Genomic DNA, 21,059 nt, shown 5'->3' with positions numbered 1-21,059 from the left:
CTGAATCTGAGCTGTCAGCACAGAACCCCATGAGGAGCTCCAATTCACGAACCGTGAGATAATGACCTGAGCTGTAGTCGGACGCTCAACCGACTGAGCCACTCATGTGCCCCTCAATGTATGTTCTTAAGCCAAAAATTATAACAAGAGACAAACAAGAATCATTACATAATGATAAAGGGGTGAATTAATCAAGAGGATATAGCAACTGCAGTGTTTATGTATCCAATATTAGAGCATCTAAACATATAAAACAAATACTAACAGATCTGACGGGAGAAATAGACAGCAATGCAGCAATAGTAAGGGACACTTAAATACCCCACTTTCAACAGTAGATAGACTAACTAGAGAAAAATGAAGGAGAACACTGAACTTCAACTATACTGGAAACCAAATGGACCTAACAGACATATAGAGAGCATTCTATCCAACAGCAGCAGCATATACATTCTCTCAAGCACACAGGCAACATTCTCCAGGATAGATAATTTGTTAGGCCACAAAACACGTCTTTAAAATCTTAAGAAGACTGAAATCATATCAAACATCTTCTGTGACCACAAAGGTATAAAACAAGAAATCAATTACAAGAAAAAAACCTGAAAAAAATCACATATGTAGCGATTAAACACTATGTTCCTGAACAACCAATTGGTCAAAGAGAAAATCAAAAGGGAAATAAAAAATACCTGGAGACAAAGTAAATGAAAACACAATATACCAAAACTGACTGGATGCAGCAAAAGCTGTTCTAAGAAAAATGTTTATAGAGATAAACACCTACATCAAGAAAAAAGAGGGGCACCTGGGTGGCTCAGTTGGTTGAGAGTCCGATCGGCTCAGGTCATGATCTCACATGACAGCTGATAGCACAGAGCCTGGAGCCTGCTTTGGATTCTGTGTCACCCTCTCTCTCTGCCCCTCCCCCACTCACACTCTGTCTCTGTGTCTCAAAAATGAATAAACGTTAAAAAATAAAACTTAAAAAAAAGAAAAAAGAAAGATCTCGAATAAACAACTTAATTTTATACCTCAAGGAACTGGAAGGAAAAAAGGAACTAAGCCCAAAGTTAATAGAAGGAAATAACCAAGCTCAGAAATATAGACTAAAAAGACAATAGAAAAGATAAAAGAAGCTAAGAGTTTGTCTTTTGAAAAAATAACCAAAACTGACAAATCTTACTAGACTAAGAAAAAAAGAAAAGTCTCAAAATCAGAAATAAAGAGGAGACATTCAACTGATAACAGAAATACTAAAGCTCATAAGAAATTACTATGAACAATTATATGCCAACAAATTAGATAACCTAAAAGAAATTTATAAATTTCTAGAAACATACAAGCCTGAATCATGAAGACATAGAAAATGGGAACAGACCAATTATTAGTAAGGAGATTGAATCAGTAATCAAAGACCTCCCCACAAAGTCCAAGATGGCTTCACTGGTGATTTCTACTAAACATTTAAGAATTAACACCAATCCTTCTCAAACTCTTCCCAAAAACTGAACAGGAGGGAACACTTCCAAACTTGTTTTATGAGGCCAACATTACAGGTAACAAAACCAGACAAGGACACTACAAGAAAAGAAATCTGCCGTCCAATATCCCTGATAAACATAGATGCAAAAATTCTCAACACAATATTTCAATAGTACATTATATTAGTACAATATTAGTACAATACAATACTAATACTAATTAGTACAATACTAATATTGTACAGTATTAGTACAATATACTAATATTTCAATTGTACATTAAGAGGATCATAGACCATGATCTAGTGGGATTTATTTCTGGAATTCAAGGATGGTTCAACATAGGCAAAACAGTAAATGTGACACCCCACATGTGATACCCCAAATGTGATAGGGAAAAACCCATTCTTCTTCTGTGTTTCTCCTTTACTCCTCCACGACTACCACACTCACAACACTTCTGACACCAGGTGTGTGAGGTATTCTTCCCCACCACCAAGCAATTCTCTGCCACACCAACTGGGTGTGGCACCAACTGGGTCCTACAATTTACCTCAATTCTAACACTATCTACTTGGATATACTGTCAGATTCCACAGGTTAAGGGATCTGTCCCACAAGGCTGCTCCCACCCCACTTATGCCAATCACAACTCCAGATTGTGACCTGTGCTTCGGACTCATCGCCTATAAATGAGAGGCTCCCAAAAGACTCTCCTTGGATTTGATTAATTTGCTACAAGAGCTCACAGAACTTAGAAAAATAGTTACATATGTTTACCAGTTTACTTTTTTAAATATGATAAAAGATACAGGTGAATAGCCAGATGAAGGGATACATAGGGCAATGTCTGGCAGGATCTTAGCACAGGAGCTTCTGTCCCCAGGGATTTGGGAGGACATCAGCCTCCTGGTATGTGGAGGTGTTTACCAACCTGGAAGGTCTCTGAACAGGCCTATACTATTGAGATTTTTATGGAGGCTTATTCATGTAGGTAGGATCAATTATTAATTCCATTTCCAGTCCCCTTCCCCTCTCTGGAGAACTTCTAGGTTGGTGAACACATCCACAGACTAGGAGGGTGACACACCCCAACCCCATGGGGACAGAAGCTCCTGTGCTTGGGACCCTCCCAAACCTCACCCAATGAATATCTTCATGGGACTATTCTTCTGTATACTCAGTCATGTCCTTTAATAAACTGCTGAACATAAATGTTTCCCTGAGTTCTGTGAGATGCTCTAGCAATTAATTAAACCTGAGTAGGGATCATGGGAACCTCTGATCTGTACCCAAGTCAAACAGATTACAAAATCAATAGACAAAAATCAGTTGTATTTCTATACACTAACAAGAAACTATCAGAAAGATAAATTAAGAAAACAATCCCATTTACAATAGCATCAAAAAACAAAATACTTAGAAACAGATTTAACCAAGGAGGTGAAAGATGAGTACACCGAAAACCATAAAACGTTAATGAAAAACACTGAAGAAGACACAAATAAATGGCAGGATGTTTTGTGTTTGTGGACTGGAAGAATTAATATTTTTTAAATGTCTTATACTACCCAAAGTGATTTATATATTAAATGCAATTCCTGTCCAAATTCCACTGGCATTTTTCGCACAGAAGTAGAATAAATAATCCTAAAATTTGTATAGAATCACAAGAGACCTCAAAGAGCTAAAGCAATTTTGAAAAGGAAATAGTAACACTTGTAGAACATAGTAAGCTCTTCGACACTGGACAATAATGTTTTGGATTTGACACAAAAAGCAAAGGCAACAAAAGCAAAATTAACAAGCGGGACTACATCAAACTAAAAAGTTTCTGGACAGCAAAGGAAACCATCAGCAAAATGAAAAGGGAATCTATACAATGGGAGAAAATATTTGCAAACCATATATCTGATGAGTTAATATTCAAATATACAAGGAATTCATACAACTCAATAACATAAATAATCCAATTTTAAAAGGACTTGAATAGACATTTTTCCAAAAAAAGACATACAAATGGCCGACAGGTACATGAAATGGCTCACAATCGCTCATCATCAGGGAAATGCAAATCAAAACCATAATGACGTATCATCTCACACCTGTTAGAATAGCTGTTTTCAAGGAGACAAGAAACAAGTATTGGCAAGAATGTGGAGGAAAGGAAACACTTGTGCACTGCTGGTGGGCATGTAAATTGGTGCAGCCGCTATGGAAAATAATGTGGAGCTTCCTCAAAAAATTAAAAATATAACTACAATATGATACTGCAATTCCATTTCTGGCTATATATCTGAAGGCAATGAAAACACTCTCAAAGAGATATCTGCACTCCTAGATTCATCACAGCATTATTCACAACAGCCAAGGTATGGAAACAATATAAATGTCAATCAACAGATAAATGGCTAAAGATGTGTCATCACACACACACACACACACACACACACACACACACACACACACAGGAATGCTACCCAGCCATGCAACATGGATGGACCTTGAGGGCATCATGTGAAGTAAAAATAGGTCAGACATAGAAAGGCAAATACTGGATGATCTTATATATATGTGGACTCTAAAAAAGCCAAATTCATAGAAACAGAGAGTAGAAGGGTGGTTTCCGGGGATGGAGGTGGGGGAAATAAGAAAAGGGAGAGGCTGGTAAAGGGTAGAAACTTTCAGTTAAAAGATAAATAAGGTCTGTAGGCCTAGTGTATAACATTATGGCTATAGTTGATAACACTACATTGCACAATGGAAATTTGCTAAGAGAGTAGAACCTAAGTGTTCTCACCAACATAGTTAAGTAAATAAGGTAAATATGTGAAATGAGTAAAAGGTGGTAATCATTTCACAATGTAAACATATATCAAATCTTCACATTATAGACTTAAATACATTATTTTGTCAAAAAAGACATTGGGGCGCCTGGGTGGCGCAGTCGGTTAAGCGTCCGACTTCAGCCAGGTCACGATCTCGCGGTCCGTGAGTTCAAGCCCCGCGTCGGGCTCTGGGCTGATGGCTCAGAGCCTGGAGCCTGTTTCCGATTCTGTGTCTCCCTCTCTCTCTCTGCCCCTCCCCCGTTCATGCTCTGTTTCTCTCTGTCCCAAAAATAAATAAACGTTGAAAAAAAAAATTAAAAAAATATATATATATGTACAAAGAACACTTAACAATAAGAAAAAGCACAACCCAACTTAAAAGTGGGCAAAAGATCTTAACAGACATCTTACCAAAGAAGACGTGCAGATGGCAAACAAGCAAAGGAAAAGATCATTTGCTCAACATCATGTCAATAGGAAAGTGCAAATTAAAACATCAAGATACCACTACACATCTGTTCAAGTGGCCAAATCCAAACTACTGACAAAACCAAATGCTGGCAAGGATGTGGAGCAAGAGGAACTCTTATTCATTGCTGGTGGGAATGCAAAATGGTACAACCACTTTGAAAGACAGTACTAAACATACTTATACCATATTTGGCAGCAATTACACCTTATTGGTATTTACCAAAGGAGTAGAAAACATATATCCACACAAAAACCTGCACACAGATGCTTAAAACAGCTTTCTTCTGAATTGCCAAAACTTGGGGAAAAAACAGTGCCCTTCAGCAGATGAATGGCAGTAGATTCAGTACAGGAACTGTGGTACGTCTAGAAAATGGAATACTATCTGGCACTAAAAAGAAAGGAACTATCAAGCCATGAAAAGACACGGAGGAAACTTAAATACGTATCGCTAAGTAAAATAAGCCCATCTGCAAAGGCTACATACTATATGATTCCAACTATACGACATTCTGAATAGGTTAACCTATGAAGACTACAGAGACCAGCGGTAGTCAGTGGTGGAGGGGAAAAACGAATAAGCAGAGCACAGAAGATATGTAGGGCAGTGAAACTATTCTATATACTATAATAATGGCTACATGTCACTATACGTTTGTCCAAACTCACAGAATGCACCATACTGAATCAACCCCAATGTAAAGTATGGACTTTGGGTGATAAAGATATGTCCGTGTAGGTTTATTGATTGTAACAAATGTACCACGGTGGTGTAGGATGTTGATAGTGGAGGAGGCTGCACATGTATAGAGGCAGGGAGTATATGGGAACTCCCCACTCAACTTTGCTGTGAATCTAAAACTGCTCTAAAAAATAAAAGTCTATCGAGAAAAAAAATAAAGCAGCTATATTGCTTCTAAACAGACACCTCCCCCTCCAAAAAAGGAACTAGAGCCTAGGAGCAACGAACATGTTTAGAAAAAGAGGAACGAAGTGAGAAATATACTCTTTTGAAATGTGGCTGTTTGCAGGTCATCTGGGTAGCTCAGTGGGTTAAGCATCCAGCTCTTGGTTTCAGCTTAGGACATGATCTCACAGTTCACGAATTCGAGCCCTGCATCGGGCTCCTTGCTGACAGCGCAGAGCCTGCTTGGGATTCTCTCTCTCTTTCTCTCTCTCTGCCCCTCCACTGTTCATCCTCACTTTCTCTCTCTCTCTCTCAAAAATAAATAAACTTAAAAAAAAAAAAAACACATGGCTGCTTGCTTAAAACAACTGGACTGCATCTAGCTGATCAAAGGTACATTAGTTTTTAACCCCTGAACAAATTACAAAAGGCAATGTATAAAGCAGATCACTAAGGGGGTTTAGAGAATCTCTATTTCTACACAAAATGTAAATTAAGGGAACTATTTCAGTGACTTTTAGGGTCTGCATACATTCATCTTACAACAGAGGCACACCTTTAACAACCTGCTTCAAAAAGGCAATCTGATTTGCTGCCCTAATATTTATTAGGGATGATGAAAAGTTTCCTAGAGATGTTGAGAAAAATGACTCAAAACAGAAACCAGGAAAATAAAAGGAGGAAGATCTAAACAGACAGAGAGGCACAAAAACCTGTTATCAAAGACCAGATGAACAGAAGCAGTCAAAGAGTGAACAGAAACTTTGATGATACAGAAAAGGAAGAAAATAATCTCTGAAATTCTGTGGTTAAAGGTGAACCGTCTGTGAAGTATAAACTACACAGCCTAAGACAAACTGGTATGATATATTAATACTGTTAATTCTTTTAACTTTTAAGAATCAGCTCTTCCAAATCAGCTCATGAGGATACAATCAACTAAGTATTAGGTATAAAAAAGTGGAACAGGTTAGTAGACATATCACACATCTTGGTACTTAGCAAGAAGCCTTGAAATTGTTTTTTTTTTTGTTTTTTTTTTTTTTTTGTTTTTGTTTTTCGGGGGTTGGGGGGCACCTGAGTGGCTCAGTTGGTTAAACATCTGACTTTTGTTTTTAATTTTTTTAATGTTTATTTATTTTTGAGAGAAAATGAGACACAGATGAGTGGGAGAATGGCAGAGAGAGAGGAAGACACAGAATCCAAAGCAGGCTCCAGACTCTGAGCTGTCAGCACATAGCCCGTTGTGGGGCTTGAACCCAAGAACCATGAGATCATGATCTGAACCAAAGATGGATGCTTAACCGACTGAGCTGCCCAGGTGCCCCTAACTTTTGATTTCAGCTCAGGTCATGATCTCACAGTTTGTGAGATCCAGCCTCACACCACACTGTCTGCTGACAGCACAGAGCCTGCTTGGGATCCTCTCTCTACTTTTCTCTGCCCCTCTCCCACTCATATTCTCTCTAGCGCACATGTGCTCTCTCTCAAAATAAATAAATAAACGTTAAAAAAATTTTTTTTTAATTTCTTTCGGATTACAGTGTAGGTACATGTCATATGGTAGCACCAGATCCATTGAAAGCATAAATTTAAAAGGTTAAGACTCTGAGTTGACAATGTTGAATTTTTCCTGAGCCTTGTGCTCCTGGAAAACAGTGAAGATTAAAGGAATCCCTTTACCCCTTTGTGTTCTGGAAAATGGCTTGCTGCAAGGAATCACCCTTCCCCCCCCCCCCCATAAGCTTTAGATAAAACTCACAGATGCCCCCCTTGTTTACCTATGACGAGGCCAAATACCTTCAAAATTCCTTTTCTTTGTTCTACGAATGATTAGCTAAACTGTTTTAACCCCACTGATTAATTAGAACAGAAGGATTATTAGCCAAACTGTGGTTAAGCTTTCCTCCTTCCTCCAGGCCCCTACAATATTCTCTGATCTGTTTATCTCATCATGCCACTCTTTCATCCCACTTCCCCAAATCCAGTTCCTAGCCTTGTTGACTCCTCTCCATGAAAGAAAAGCCATTTTTGCCTGGCCCTTGAGCTCCTTGAGGATCTTATGGTCACAGCCTTCCCTCTCCTATTTCAATAAATAGTCCCTTTCCTCCCTTGGAATAATCCTTTCAAATAAAGTCTCTCCTTACTAAGTCCGGGTTTGTTTTTTGTTTGACACAATACCGGCCAATGGATAAGAACATCCCCTGAATCACAGGGAAGAAGGCTAGAGACACTTGGTATCTTTTCGATTACCTTCTGGTTAGACTCCCACATCATTAATTATGTTACCTACAACCGTTTATGTAGGTTTAAATCCTTTATTCTCCCAAAAAATTATCCCAGTCCCCTACCCCGCAAAATACTCTCAACATACACCACAGACCTCTTGATATTGCTGGGATGAAAGTTCATTATATGCCCACTAAAAGAACTCAAAACTCACCTTAGGTATTAAAAGATCCTATAACTATATTGCTCTATGAATCTGCTTACTGATTATGGGTGTGAGATAAACATAAACTAATTTTTTAATGTAAACTATTTTTAGAAGAAGAAGAAGAAGAAGAAGAAGAAGAAGAAGAAGAAGCAGCCGCCGCCTTTAGAAACTGTTTTAGAAAAAAATACCTGGCAGAATAAAGGTACTTTACTTTCCATTTTTCAGTTTAGAGGTAAGTGCGGCCCTTGAGGACTCAAAGGTCTTGATGAACAAGTATGAATGAGCACAAAAGGATTTCCTGCCAAAAAAAAAAAAAAAAGATAAGAAAAAAATCATATGTCTGCTTAAGAGACTTAATTACACTTACCTACCTGGTTATCCCTGTAATGTAACACAGTATGATACCAAATAGATATTCCGCAAGCCATATATGTGTACAAAAACTAGAAAAAGCAGTTAGCAGATTCTAATTCACAGATCACACCGTCCCTTAATTTTACCTTTTGTGGTATAAGAAGTAGAGAAATCCAAAACAAATGACATAAAAGGCAGAGAAATCCAGTTATATTTATTTATTCAAATAAACCCAGAGAAACAGAACTACTAACATAGCAGCAATTCCCAATGTTATTAAATGCTTACTATATACTAGACATTACGATGAACACTTTAACATTATTTCATTTATTCCTTACAGATATTTTTTAAGGAATTATCATTATCTTTATTTTACAGATGAGGAAAATAAAGACTCAGATCAAGTTGTCCAAGATTAAACCACCAACAAATAGCAGAGTCAGAATCTGAAGTCAGACAGCCTAACTCAAGAGCCGTGGTCTTCAGCACCCTATAGCATCGCCTCTCAAAAAAATACTATTGTAAACAAAAGATGCCTCAGCCTGTTTTAAATCAAAGACTTCCACATCACATACCAACCAATTTTCAAAATTCCTCGCATTTTCACAGGTTTTTTTTACTTCTATCTGAGTTACAGTGGATGTGCTATTTATTACATTGCTAGTTATATTACATTGTTACAATGATCAGGGTCATTTTCATACCATGAAGTTTAACTGCAAGTATTAATATTCTTAACAGAGATAGTACTTTAAAATCACTTACTTCTGAAATGTTATACTAATTACTGCTGAATGTGGTATGTCCAACATTCCTGGAATTCAAACCATGTTAAAAATCCAATGAAACCATGTGACAAATAGCCATCTCAGAAGACATTAGCTGGCTATGCAGATTTCCCCAGCAACCCACTCGATGTTACCTCTTCGAGGTCTTCTCTAATGAGCTCAATCTTTACTCAGCAACTAGTTGGTATAGTATGGTCTCCACCATTGTAACTGTCTTCATTACTCAACTGGCATTAATCATTTGCCTTATATTTTTATTTGCCACATGTACATCTCCTATATCAACTATAACCTAAATTTCATGGATGGACTGAAACGAATGGATTGGTATCTTAACATTCTTTGAACTATTTCTCACAATAACAAGCACAATGCTATATGTATAAAAGGAAGGAAAGAAAGAAGGAGGGGGGAAGAGAGGGAGGAGAGAAGAAGGAAAGGAAAGGAAAGGAAAGGAAAGGAAAGGAAAGGAAAGGAAAGGAAAGGAAAGGAAAGGAAAGGAAAGGAGGCACGTCTTCCTTATGGAGATTACTCACCAACAGCTTCTTAAGTTATCAAAGTACCTAATTAAGCACAGTGAGTTTTATTTAAATAAACCATGAAAGGAAGAATTGTTTCATAATTTTTGACCTATCAAAAAGTTGACTGGTTTTCATCTGCTGGATGAATCAAATACTACATAACCCTCTCCAAGCTAAGAGCAAAAATAGTACAGGAAGTCCCTTCCCCATAAATCTGACAAAAGATGTCTCGAGTCTTTCAATCCTATGATACATATATGAACTTGCAAGGACAAACCAAGAGAGATGAAGTTGTATTTCTCTTGTCCAATCTATCCGTTTGTCTCTCCATCCATGAATTCAACACATATATACTGCATGCTTACTATGTATTAGGCTCTCCTCCAGGCTGAAAACAGAGACAACAGGGATACAGCAGTGAAAAAATAGGAAAAAACAAATCCTGTTTATTTATCTGGCTCCTCATGGAGCTTACATCCTAGTCAAGGAGTATGTTATCTGTGATAAGTACTAAAAGGGAAAAAAATGTAAAGTACGGGGAAAAAGTGAAGTACGGTGTTAGGGAAGAGAAGCAGGGAACAGATAGGGTAGCCAAGAAAGACCTTACTTAGAGGGAGACTTGTGCATACAGATCTGAAGGCATGAAAGTAGGAAGCCAATGAATGTGTTAGGGGACAGCATTTCAGCCAGAGAAAAGCAAGTACATAGGCTCAGAAGGAAGAAGCAGCTTCATTGTTCAAGGAACAGTGGGAAAGCCCACAAAGCTGAAGCAGAAAAAGCAAAGTGAAAGAAGTGGGGATCAGAGGGGTCAAGGAAGGGGGGCAGAAATAGAGGGCCCTTAAATCATTGTAAAAACTTTGGCTTGTGCTCTGAGATGGGAAGCCATGAGACCGTTTTGAGAAGGGAGATGACATGATGTAAAGTCCTTTCTGAAAGGATCACTCTAGTCGTCACAAAGAGGATAACCAGGTGGGGCTAGATTCCTAAAAGCCAAGTGGAAAAAAGTACTCCAAAAGAAGAATGAGCAATTGCCTGGGTGGCTCAGTTGGTTAAGGGTCTGACTCTTGATTTCAGCTCAGGTCATGATCTCAAGGTTCATGAGGTCCAGCCCCTCATCAGGCTCTGCACTGTCAGTGCAGAGATTCTGTCAGTGCTTGGGATTCTCTCTTTCCCTCTCTCTCTGCCCCTACCCTGCTCGCTCTCTCTGTCTCTCAAAGTAAATTTCAAAAAAAAGAAGAATGAGTAATCAGCTGTGACAAATGCTGCCAACAGGTGAAGTGAGAGGAGTACTGAATGGCTGATTAGGTTTTCCAACATGGAGGACACCAACGACCCTAAGAGGAGCCATTTGGGTAGTATGGTAAGGAAATAATGTCCTTGGAGTGAGTTCAAGAGAGAACGGAGGAGAGAAAACAGAGACAAACAGAAGAGGACTCTTTCAAAGAGTATGCTTTAAAGGGGAAAAGAAATGAGGTAGTAGGTGAGGGGCAAAGGGGTTACGAGGGTTGAAGATGGGGGAAAATAAAGGCATGTTCATACGCTGATAAGAATAATCTAGTGGAGAAGCAAAAGTTGATCACACTGGAGGGGAGAATTACTGAAACAATATTCTCAAGTAGGATAAAGGAGATGAGATTTAGGGCACAAGGGCAGGGTCTGTCCTTAGCTGAGAATATACTTATAAGAATAGGAGACATGACAGAGTAATTGGGCTTAATTACATGAAGACCAAGTAAGCAGATGTGGTTGTAGAGGCTTGTGAAAATCATCTGATTGCTGTGAGTTTTCTTTTATTATTTAATATCTATATTATATATATAAACTTTTATTTTAAGATGGAAACCATCTGATTGCTGAGTTCTCTTTTATTATTTGATATATAGATAAGCGTTTATTATTTCGTATATATATATGCTTTTAAGTAGGCTCCACACCCAATGTGGGGCTTGAAACCACAACCCTGACATCAAGACTCATATGCTTTACTGACTGAGCCAGCCAGCTGCTCTCGATTGCTTTAGTTTTCTTAGTGAAACAGGAAGCAGCATAATCAACTGAGAACAAGGATGTGAGAGAAGATGCTAGAGGTTTGAGGATAGAGGTATTGTTATACAACAGTCATCGAGGAGAATGGAAGAATTAATAGCCCAGGGGTACCTGATAAAGTTGCTGGGCAGCCTCAAGGGTCCCTTGAGGAAAGGACAGTGAACTTAAAGTGAAACCAGGAAGCATGGTTGTGGTTTTTTTCTCTAGCTGTGTTCAATGCAGAGATCTAGATTTAATCTAAGATTATGACTTAGCCAAGAAAGGAAAATGAACTGAAAATGTGATAAGGAAACGGGGGGAAATGAAAGGGAATGGTTTTAATTATTGACCATGTAACAAACGGAGTAGGTGCGTGGGAAATAAGTATGAGAGACGGTGAGTGACATCTAAAAAAAAAAAAAAAAAAAGGTAGACTGAAGATCCTGGTGGGGTCCAAGGATTATCAGAGTCAGAGTGAGCCTGAAAGACAGGAATGTGATGGTTGGAGAATGGCACACAGTATTCCCCCACCTTATGCGTGGAGACCTGTTCACAGACCCCCAGTGGAAGCCTCAAACTACAGAGTACCAAACCCAGTATATATTGTTTTTACCTAAACACAAATACCTACAATAAAGTTTAATTTCCAAATAAGGCACAGTAAGAAATTAGCAATAATTAATAAATTAATTGAGAATTAATTTTTCATACTGAGAATACGAAAAAGGGACAAGTGACTGAGGAAAGGTGAAATAATCGTAGGAAGACAGGAACTGAGAGATCAGAGTACTGGAAGGATCATCTACACGAATGCTAAAGTCACAAGAATCATGACAGGAGTACAGTTAGAGCCGCAGAAAGCCAGGAGCTGAAATTTAACTAAAGCAACAAGGAGTGGTAGTGGGTGGTATAATCTGATAATGCGAGGTGCAAAACTGAGCATTTTGAAAACGGAACGAAGAAATGTCTGGAAGCACCTATGAGAATCAAGAAGGGGTCATCTACTCACCCTCTAGTCCCGGTAGTACTAGGAGAGTGAGAGAGAAAACCACCACCACCAGCCATACCTATGTTCTGCCCACCACATTCCCAGATACGCAGTCTTTCCTCATTTTCCCTTACATCTTGGTGGTCGCTATCTGATTCATCAAAAACTCCCAAAAAGAAGGAAATTCAAAACCGTCTGATACATCACAAGTATTTTTTTAAGTATCGTGACTGATTCAGTCCCCATGTAGATCAAGCTGTCATATTATTATTAAAGGGTTTTCCATTCCTTGGCAGAATATAGAATTTTCAAAATTTTACAATTTAATACACACATTAAAATTAGGGGAGGAAGACATACAGATGGCCAACAGACACATGAAAAGATGCTCAACATCACTCATCATCAGGGAAATACAGATCAAAAGCACAATGAGATATCACATCACACCTGTCAGAATGGCTAAATTCAAAAACACAAGAAACAAATGTTAGTGAGGATATAGAGAAAAAGGAATCCTTGTGCACTGTTGGTGGGAATGCAAGTTGGTGCAGCCACTACGGAAAACAGTATGGAGGTTCCTTAAAAAGTTAAAAATAGAATTACCATATGATCCAGTATCAGACGATTGGATATTTACCCAAAGAATACAAAAACAGTAATTCAAAAAGATATATGGGGGTACCTGGGCGGCTCAGTCAGTTAAGCAACCAATTTGGTTCAGGTCACGGTCTCATGGTTTGTGGGTTCAAGCTCCACATTGATTGGTCTCTGTACTGACAGCTCAGACCCTGGAGCCTGCTTCAGATTCTGTGTCTCCCTTTCTCTCTGCCCCTCCCCTGCTTGCGCTCGGTCTCTCTCTCTCAAAAATAAACATTAAATTTTTTTTAAAAACTATATGCACCCCTATGTTTACTGCAGCATTATCTACAATAGCCAAATTTTGGAAGCAGCTCAAGTGTTAGCAGCCCATCTATCCATTGATAGATGGATGGATAAAGAGGTGGTATACACACACACACACACACACACACACACACACACACACACACACAGAGGAATATTACTCAGCCATAAAAAAGAATGAATAATCTTGCCATTTGCAACAGCACGGATGGAGCTAGACAGTATAATGCTAAGTGAAATGTGTCAGAAAAGACAAATACCACAAGATTTCACTCATATGTTAAGAAACAAAGGGAAAAAAAGGGACAAACCAAGAAACACTCTTAACTATAGAAAATAAACTAATGGTTACAAGAGGGGAGGTGGGTAGAGAATGGGTCAAATAGCTGAAGGGATTAAGAGTACACTTATCATGATGAGCACTAAGTAATGTATACAATTGCTGAATATTGTACACCTAAAACTAACACTTTATGTTAACTATATTGAAATTTAAATAAACAAACTTTAAAGGCCGTAAATGAAGTTGGGGAGGAGTGCTTATTGTTACATGAAATCATAGAATCCACAACAGAGCTAGGATGATTTCAGAAATCTTTCTGGTCAGGGGTGCCTGAGTGGCTCAGTGGGTTAAGCTTCTGACTTCAGCTCAGTTCATGATCTTATGGGGGGGGGGGGGGTTCGAGCCCCACATCGGGCTCTGTGCTGACAATTCAGAGTCTGGGGGCTGCTGCAGATTCTGTGTCTTCCTCTCTCTCTGCCCCTGCCCCACTTGTACTCTCTTTCTCTCAAAAATAAACAAACATTTTAAAAAAAGAAATCTTTCTGGTCTAATACCTTAATTATATATAAGGAAGCTGATACACAGAAAGATTGTGATTTGCTCACACAACGTACACAAAATAGTAGCAAAATTCAGGTCCCTGACTCCCAACTCCAGGGATACTTTCACTAAATTTACACTGCTGCTTAGTAAACCCAGAGGCACAGCTAGGCAGAAATATGGAGAATCTAACTTTGTTTTGTTTTCAGTGCTCTGATGTTTGCATTGCGCTTTCACAACTGCACTTTCTCACTTGCTGAGTTACCACCACCTCCTCATCTGCTTCCCTCCCATCACCCAAGGGCGACAGCCTTCTGCAAAGTACTTTCTACTCTTTCCATTTGGGTTCCCTTCCAAGCCGCCCCCTCACTTCCTCCCTCACTTCCCTTGCAGCGATGACCGCAAACGTCCATTAACAGCAACTGCAGACACCTCTTCACTGCACCCGTTGCCCTTAACGTTCACACACGACCGGCACCACCCCCAACTACCACCTTTAACAATACTGACTGAACTTCCACTTCATGGAAGAACCTGTGCTGTGGAACATTCCAACAGGCCCTGCTCGTTTAGCCTTCTGGCGAAGAAAGTGAGTAGACCTGTGAACACGTTAAACTACTCACCAGATGAAAACAAGTGCTCTACTAGTGGTTTGAGGGTTTGCTCAAGAAGCAGGGAAGCTTCCCAGCCACCATGACCTCCACCCTTCTAGAACCACCACCATTTCCGAGGCACCATCGGATCCAGCCGCGTCTGCCCCTTTAGTGCCCCGCCCGCCCAGTCACATCGCTGTCCCTTCTGGAACCTTCGTCCATCTCCGTAATTGTTCCACTTTGTCCCTCGCACCGGGTGGCACGCTCCTCGGCAAGTCTTGCCTCTCCACCTGTGTCCCCTCGGGGGGGGGGGGGGGGCTCCCACCGTGAACCCCCTCGGGCTCCCAAGGGTGTCCCCCTCCTCCCGCCTCAAGGGCCGAGGCCCTAGCCCCATGGGATCCGAAGGTCCTAGCTGCAGGCCGCTCAGCCCCCGCCCCCCCCCCACCCCGCGTGGCCCGGCGCTCTCGCTGCGCCGCCTTCCCGGGATCCCACGCGACGAAGCCCCGCCCCCAGGTCACCTGACCGAGGCCGACGCTCCGCCCACTGAGCGGCCCGCGCTGGAAGAGTGCGGGACCCAGGGCACCGCCACCGCCACCGCCACCGCCTCCGCCACCGCGCAGGGGCTCCGGGGCAGCGGGGAGCGGCTGAGCTCGCCGCCGCCTCCGCGCCGACTGGACAGCGCTGCGGCCCCGCGGCTCCACCCCACCTCACAAGGGCCTGTGACCTCACCTGGCCCCGCCCGGCGGCCCAGACGCGAGCTCCTCCCCGCGCGCTGTCCTCCCGGCACCTGGATTTCGCCGTCCTTCCCGCACTCCCTACCCTTCCTGCAGCTCTCTTCCTTCCCTGGTGCAGTGCCCCGCCCCAGTCTGACATCTTTTCAGGCTTATCCTGTATCCATCCTTTGAAGACTTCCCGCCCTGCCTTCGAAAGCATTCCATCCTTCTTGGTTTCTACCGCTCTGTACCGGACAACAGCGCAGAGCTCTTTGTCCCGACACTTTGCTGAAATCGGTTCCAGGCTGCCCTTCAGAGGACTAACGCTTACTTTGGGAAGAGATGCTTTGTGTTTCTTCGAAGATCAATTTCTTGTGTGTGTGCATGCTGCAGATGAAATGTTACTGGTAAAAGACACAAAGCGATTTTTCACGGCTCGCCCCAAATATTATGTCGCTAAAACGTTGTACGAATCCAAGACAGTGAAATTGATCATTTTTAAGGTTTTTGCTACATTTACAGTCGTAAATGTTCTGTCAAGCGGAGAGCGTTTTGCAAATACTTTCCCCCTAAAGCTCATGATTTGAGGTGTAAAGGTAAATTTTCAAAAAGGTAAAATTCACAGTGATTGAGCCAACCTGAGCTCTCCGTTGTTAACATTGTGGTGAGCAGCGTGGACTTTAGAGCTGGATCTATGCAAATTCAATTATTGAGTCAATTATCCTAATTATTTACTGTATGCAGTGGGGCAAACTAAGCTCTCTAAGCCTCAGTTTTCTCATTCGTTCAGAATTGTGATAATTCAAAAATGTTTATGCAGTGCTCAAAAAATGTTAAAACATTTAATTACTTCAGAGATACTTGTGCCCGTTTATATCTCAAATCCTGTTGTGTAGGCATTCTTTAGTACTTTTAACATGTACGTGTTTTATGTCCCTCAACAGTCTGTAAGTAATGAGTGCTGAGACCATGTCCTTTATTTTTGTAAACACCCCACCCTCCATTCCCTACTTCCCCACCTACCCACACACACTGTTTACAGTCCACCTCTGTTAATGAGCTGAGCCCATTTGCCATCTATTCATAAGGCATCAACTTCTAACGTGTAACGATTATAATGGTTTCAGTCTGTCTGATCACCAGATTGTGGACGCTGCACAATCTTGAGCACTTGTAGTTTGTTAGTATTGAGTCTATTGATGAGTTAGTTACTGTATTAGTCAGTTTCAGAGACGCTCACCAAATAGCACCAAGAGTATAGTAGTTAGGATTAGATTCTTTCACCTAACAGAAAATCCCTAAATAACAGTGGCCTAAGCAAGATAGAATTTTATTTCTCACATTCGAGAGGTTCAGAGATGGTCACTCAAGGGTGAATATTGCTAACCATAGTTGCAAGGACACAGTCTTCTATTTTACTGCTCCACTGGCATTTATTCCAGTGGTGGCTTAAGGGAGATATCGCAGGCAAAAGACTCTCAAAAGATTTTAAGGTTATGCTTCTTGGATCCTCTCATTCAAATAATATGGCTTCTAAGAAGCTTAAGGCTTTTGTCCTTCTGCAGAAGCCCGAGGTAGCAAAAGATTTAACTCAAAGATATTTATGGGTAGGGCTTTTATTTTATGGGACTGAAACCCAATCAAGATTTGCAGGAGATTCATAATTTTTTTTAAAGAGTATTGTAATTGTCAGAAACACTGCCAGCTTGGGCTGAAGGAGTCAGAGCATGAAAAGGAAAGAGGTCTTTGGACCCTCAAGCTCTATAAGCAGGAAGCAGGCTGAGAAAACTATTTCCACGTGAATATATGCTACCTTTAATGGAATAAAGATGGCTTCAAGGGTAAAACCAAAAGCCTAGAAGATAGAATGAAAATCCATGGAGAATTATTCCCAGGCCTTTCATATGGAACTGCCAGCCTATACCCAAGTGACTTTCAGAACTGCTATGGACTGGGGGCTTCTGCAAACCTGTTTTCTGCCCCTTGAAACTGGAATGTCTCCCTATCTGTCCTGCCATTTTAATTGGTTGTTGCAGGAAGAGAGCGTATAGCTTTTTCCTTTAGTTCACAGGACTTCAGATTAAGAGGCACTATACTCAAGTGGCCAAATGTAAGGAACTATATCCAAGAAGACTCCTCTGCCCCAGGACCTATTTAGAGGACAAGACTCTGGACTTCGAGTGAATGCTATAATGAGATAAGACCGGGGGGTCCTTGGGAAGGGGGAGCACTTGTTGCAAGTGAGGGAACTATGAATAAGTAGTGACCAGAGGGTGGACTGTGGCAGTTTTGAACTATGTCCACAAGTTCTTTGGTGTATTAGTTTCTTGTTACTGTAACAACTTACCACAAACTTCAACAACAATTTATTACATTTCTGGAGGTCAGAAGTCCAAAATTGGCCTTACAAAGGCTGCATTTCTGGAGGCTCTAAAGGAAAATCTATTCCTTACCTTTTCCCGCTTCTAGAGGCCTCTGCATCCCTTGACTCGTGGCAACCTCACACTGACCTGTTTCCATCCTGACATTTCCTATTCTCACTCTGACCCCCTTATGATTGTGTTAAGGCTATCCACATAATCCATGAAATTTCCCTGTTTCTGCCCTTAATTACATCAGCAAAATTCTTTATTCCATGCCAGGTACCATATTCGCTGGTTCTGGGGATTAGAACATGGGTGCCTTTGGGAGAGGGGGATGGGCAGGGGCAACAATTTTATCTACCACGGTGCTCATACCTTCAAGAAGTGGCATCTAGGTTCACGAGTTCGAGCCCCGCGTCGGGCTCTGTGCTGACAGCTCAGAGCCTGGAGCCTGCTTCCGATTCTGTGTCTCCCTCTCTCTCTTTCTGCCCCTTCCCCACTCATACTCTGTCTCTGTCTCTCTCTCTCTCAAAGCGTAAACATTTAAAACAAGTTTTAAAAAAAGGTGGCATCTGTTCCACGCTTCTTGAATGTGGACTAGTTGTAGCGGGCTACTTAACGATGAATAGAGTATGGTGGAAATGCTGACGTGACACGTACAAAACTACGTCACAAGAGATACTGCAGCTTCCTCCTGGCTCGCTCTTGGCTTCCGCACTTAGGGAGAAGCCAGCTGACATGCCGCAAAAACTGCAAGATCGCGTTTGTGGTTTTAAGCTGCTAAATCGTGGGGTAACTTATTATGCAGCAATAGATAACTACCACAGTCCCTCAGGTCCCATCCTGATCCGTGAGGTCTGCTTAAGTTCTGGCTACTATCTCTAGAGTCGGCCTACCTGAAGAAGGAAGGGGAGAGGAGAGGCACGCTCCCTTCCTAAGTGGCTCGCGATGGAAGTGGTATGCACCCCTTCCATTCACATCTGTCTACAAGGTGGACAGGGCAGCCTAGCTGCACGAGAAGCTTGGAGACATAGTATCTATTCCAGGCAGCCATGTGTCCAACTGGAAATGAGGAGTTCTGACTTTATGTGAGAAGAGGAAAACACATATGGGGGCACAATCAGCAACCTCTGTCACAATGGGGGATTAGAAGGGTCAGGAGAAGCAAAGTGGAGCATAGATCCATTAACATTTTTCCTAACCGATCTCTTCATTGGCCACCGAATGATATTTACACACCCAGCACTCTGATCTCTCCAAAGAAATCATGCCAATTGTATGAGTCACAGGAAAACCCAACTAATAGAAAAAAAAAAAAAAACCCACAATGAATGGCGAGATTTTTTTTTCTTACAAAGCTGTTTTCAGGGACACTGATAAAGAACAACTTACTGTGGAGATTTTGCGTGAAGGCTGTTACATCTCCTAAATGTTGCTTTCTAAATGCTTCTATTCTGTGAGCATTCTCCCGTGTATTGTCAGAAAATACACAGCTGACGGAAAATGTCTTCTCTGTGCAAAAGTTTAGAGAGACAGCACTATGGCAGCAATCGCAAGGAACACAATCACGTTAACTGACCTATAATTTTCTTTTCACATGCTAACTCTTCTTGGATAGTCTCATTAAGTGGATTTTTAAAAAAATTTTTTAAGTTTATTTTTGTGAAAGAGACAGAGCAAGTGGGGGAGGGGCAGAGAGAGAGGGAGAGAGAGAGAGAATCCCAAGCAGGCTCTGCACCATCAGCACAGAGCCCAATGTGGGGCTCAAACTCACAAACCGTGAGATCATGACCTAAGCCAAAACCAAGAGTCGGACACTTAACCGACTGGGCCATCCAGGCGCCCCTTAAAATTGAACAATATAGATAACCCCAATCACAAGCATTTAAAACTGCCTGTGTGCTTTAGTCAAACTCCAAAATACCAGAAATAGATATTTCAAGAAATATGTTACAAAACCAAATAGAAATTATTTTTCAACAAGCATTAAATGGTTTTCTTGCACAGCATATGTTAGTTTCCTTACATCAGTGTGAAAAATGAATGCACTGTAATTCCAAGACAACTTGCTTGTAATTGATCCCAGTGGTCATTACATGGCTGTTACTATAGAGTTCAGACTACACAGGCCAAGAGCTAGGGGATTACAGATATGATTTGATATATAGCTTTTCATTTCATTTTCACATAAAGTCCTCCATTTTACCCAGATATGTAGTCATCAGTTACCATGAAGTAAATAAAACACAGTGTACCTACAACATTTCAACATAAAAGGTCTCAGTGTGTGTTCACATAATCCTTTTATGACGTCATGCACTGCAATGTTTTTTAAACATGCACGTTATTTAAGGAATGTAAGACCCAAAGGCAAAGGTGATGAGTGTGCTGTAAAGTACTTCAACCCCACACTGTCAATGCTCAATACATTTTAAATAGCAGAAAGTGAAGTTGCAAATTCTAGAGTCTTACCCTATAAAGTGATAATGCGAATAATTCCGATATTCATCCCATCTCCTGTGAATAAAGTTTTCTTGGATGCCTGCCAAGTATCCTGTTAGTTGGGTTTCTTTCCCTGTGATTTTGATCTAGTACTTCTTTTAGTTTTTCATGGGAATTTGTGGCTGTGAGGGAACCAGAAGCCTCTGATCACTTAATTTGGAAAATGGATCAAAAGTGGATTTTCATTTTGTGTGGGTAGATATTCGGTTCTCTTAATATGCCCGCCAAGCTATATTCATAATCTTTTAGGAACTGAGATGACTTCACTGCAAACTTAGTAAGCCAGAAGGACAGGTAAGTGACTTCTTAAGTCAATGGTTCTCAAACTTGAGTCAGCAGCAGAATCACAGGGA

The 21,059-nt window shown here is 40.8% G+C and overlaps 1 protein-coding gene across 1 annotated transcript in view; it reads right to left on the bottom strand.

The window, feature by feature from the left end:
• LOC147571554 (uncharacterized) overlaps nt 1–15,522 on the bottom strand; it is a 197,300-nt gene extending 181,778 nt beyond the window's left edge. Inside the window, 4 exon segments of the mRNA XM_086696292.1 lie at nt 8,339–8,425; nt 12,828–12,972; nt 15,046–15,134; nt 15,257–15,522. Of these exon segments, the coding sequence (XP_086552418.1) occupies nt 8,339–8,425; nt 12,828–12,972; nt 15,046–15,134; nt 15,257–15,522 (587 nt within the window).
• Between the last annotated feature and the right edge of the window lie 5,537 nt (nt 15,523–21,059).

This window comes from Puma concolor, unplaced genomic scaffold, assembly GCF_028749965.1.
Source record: "Puma concolor isolate L17-30 unplaced genomic scaffold, mPumCon1.1.hap2 unalloc_scaffold_22, whole genome shotgun sequence".
In the NCBI taxonomy this organism is placed as follows: Eukaryota; Metazoa; Chordata; class Mammalia; order Carnivora; family Felidae; genus Puma; species Puma concolor.
This window is presented reverse-complemented; position numbering and strand designations above follow the sequence as displayed.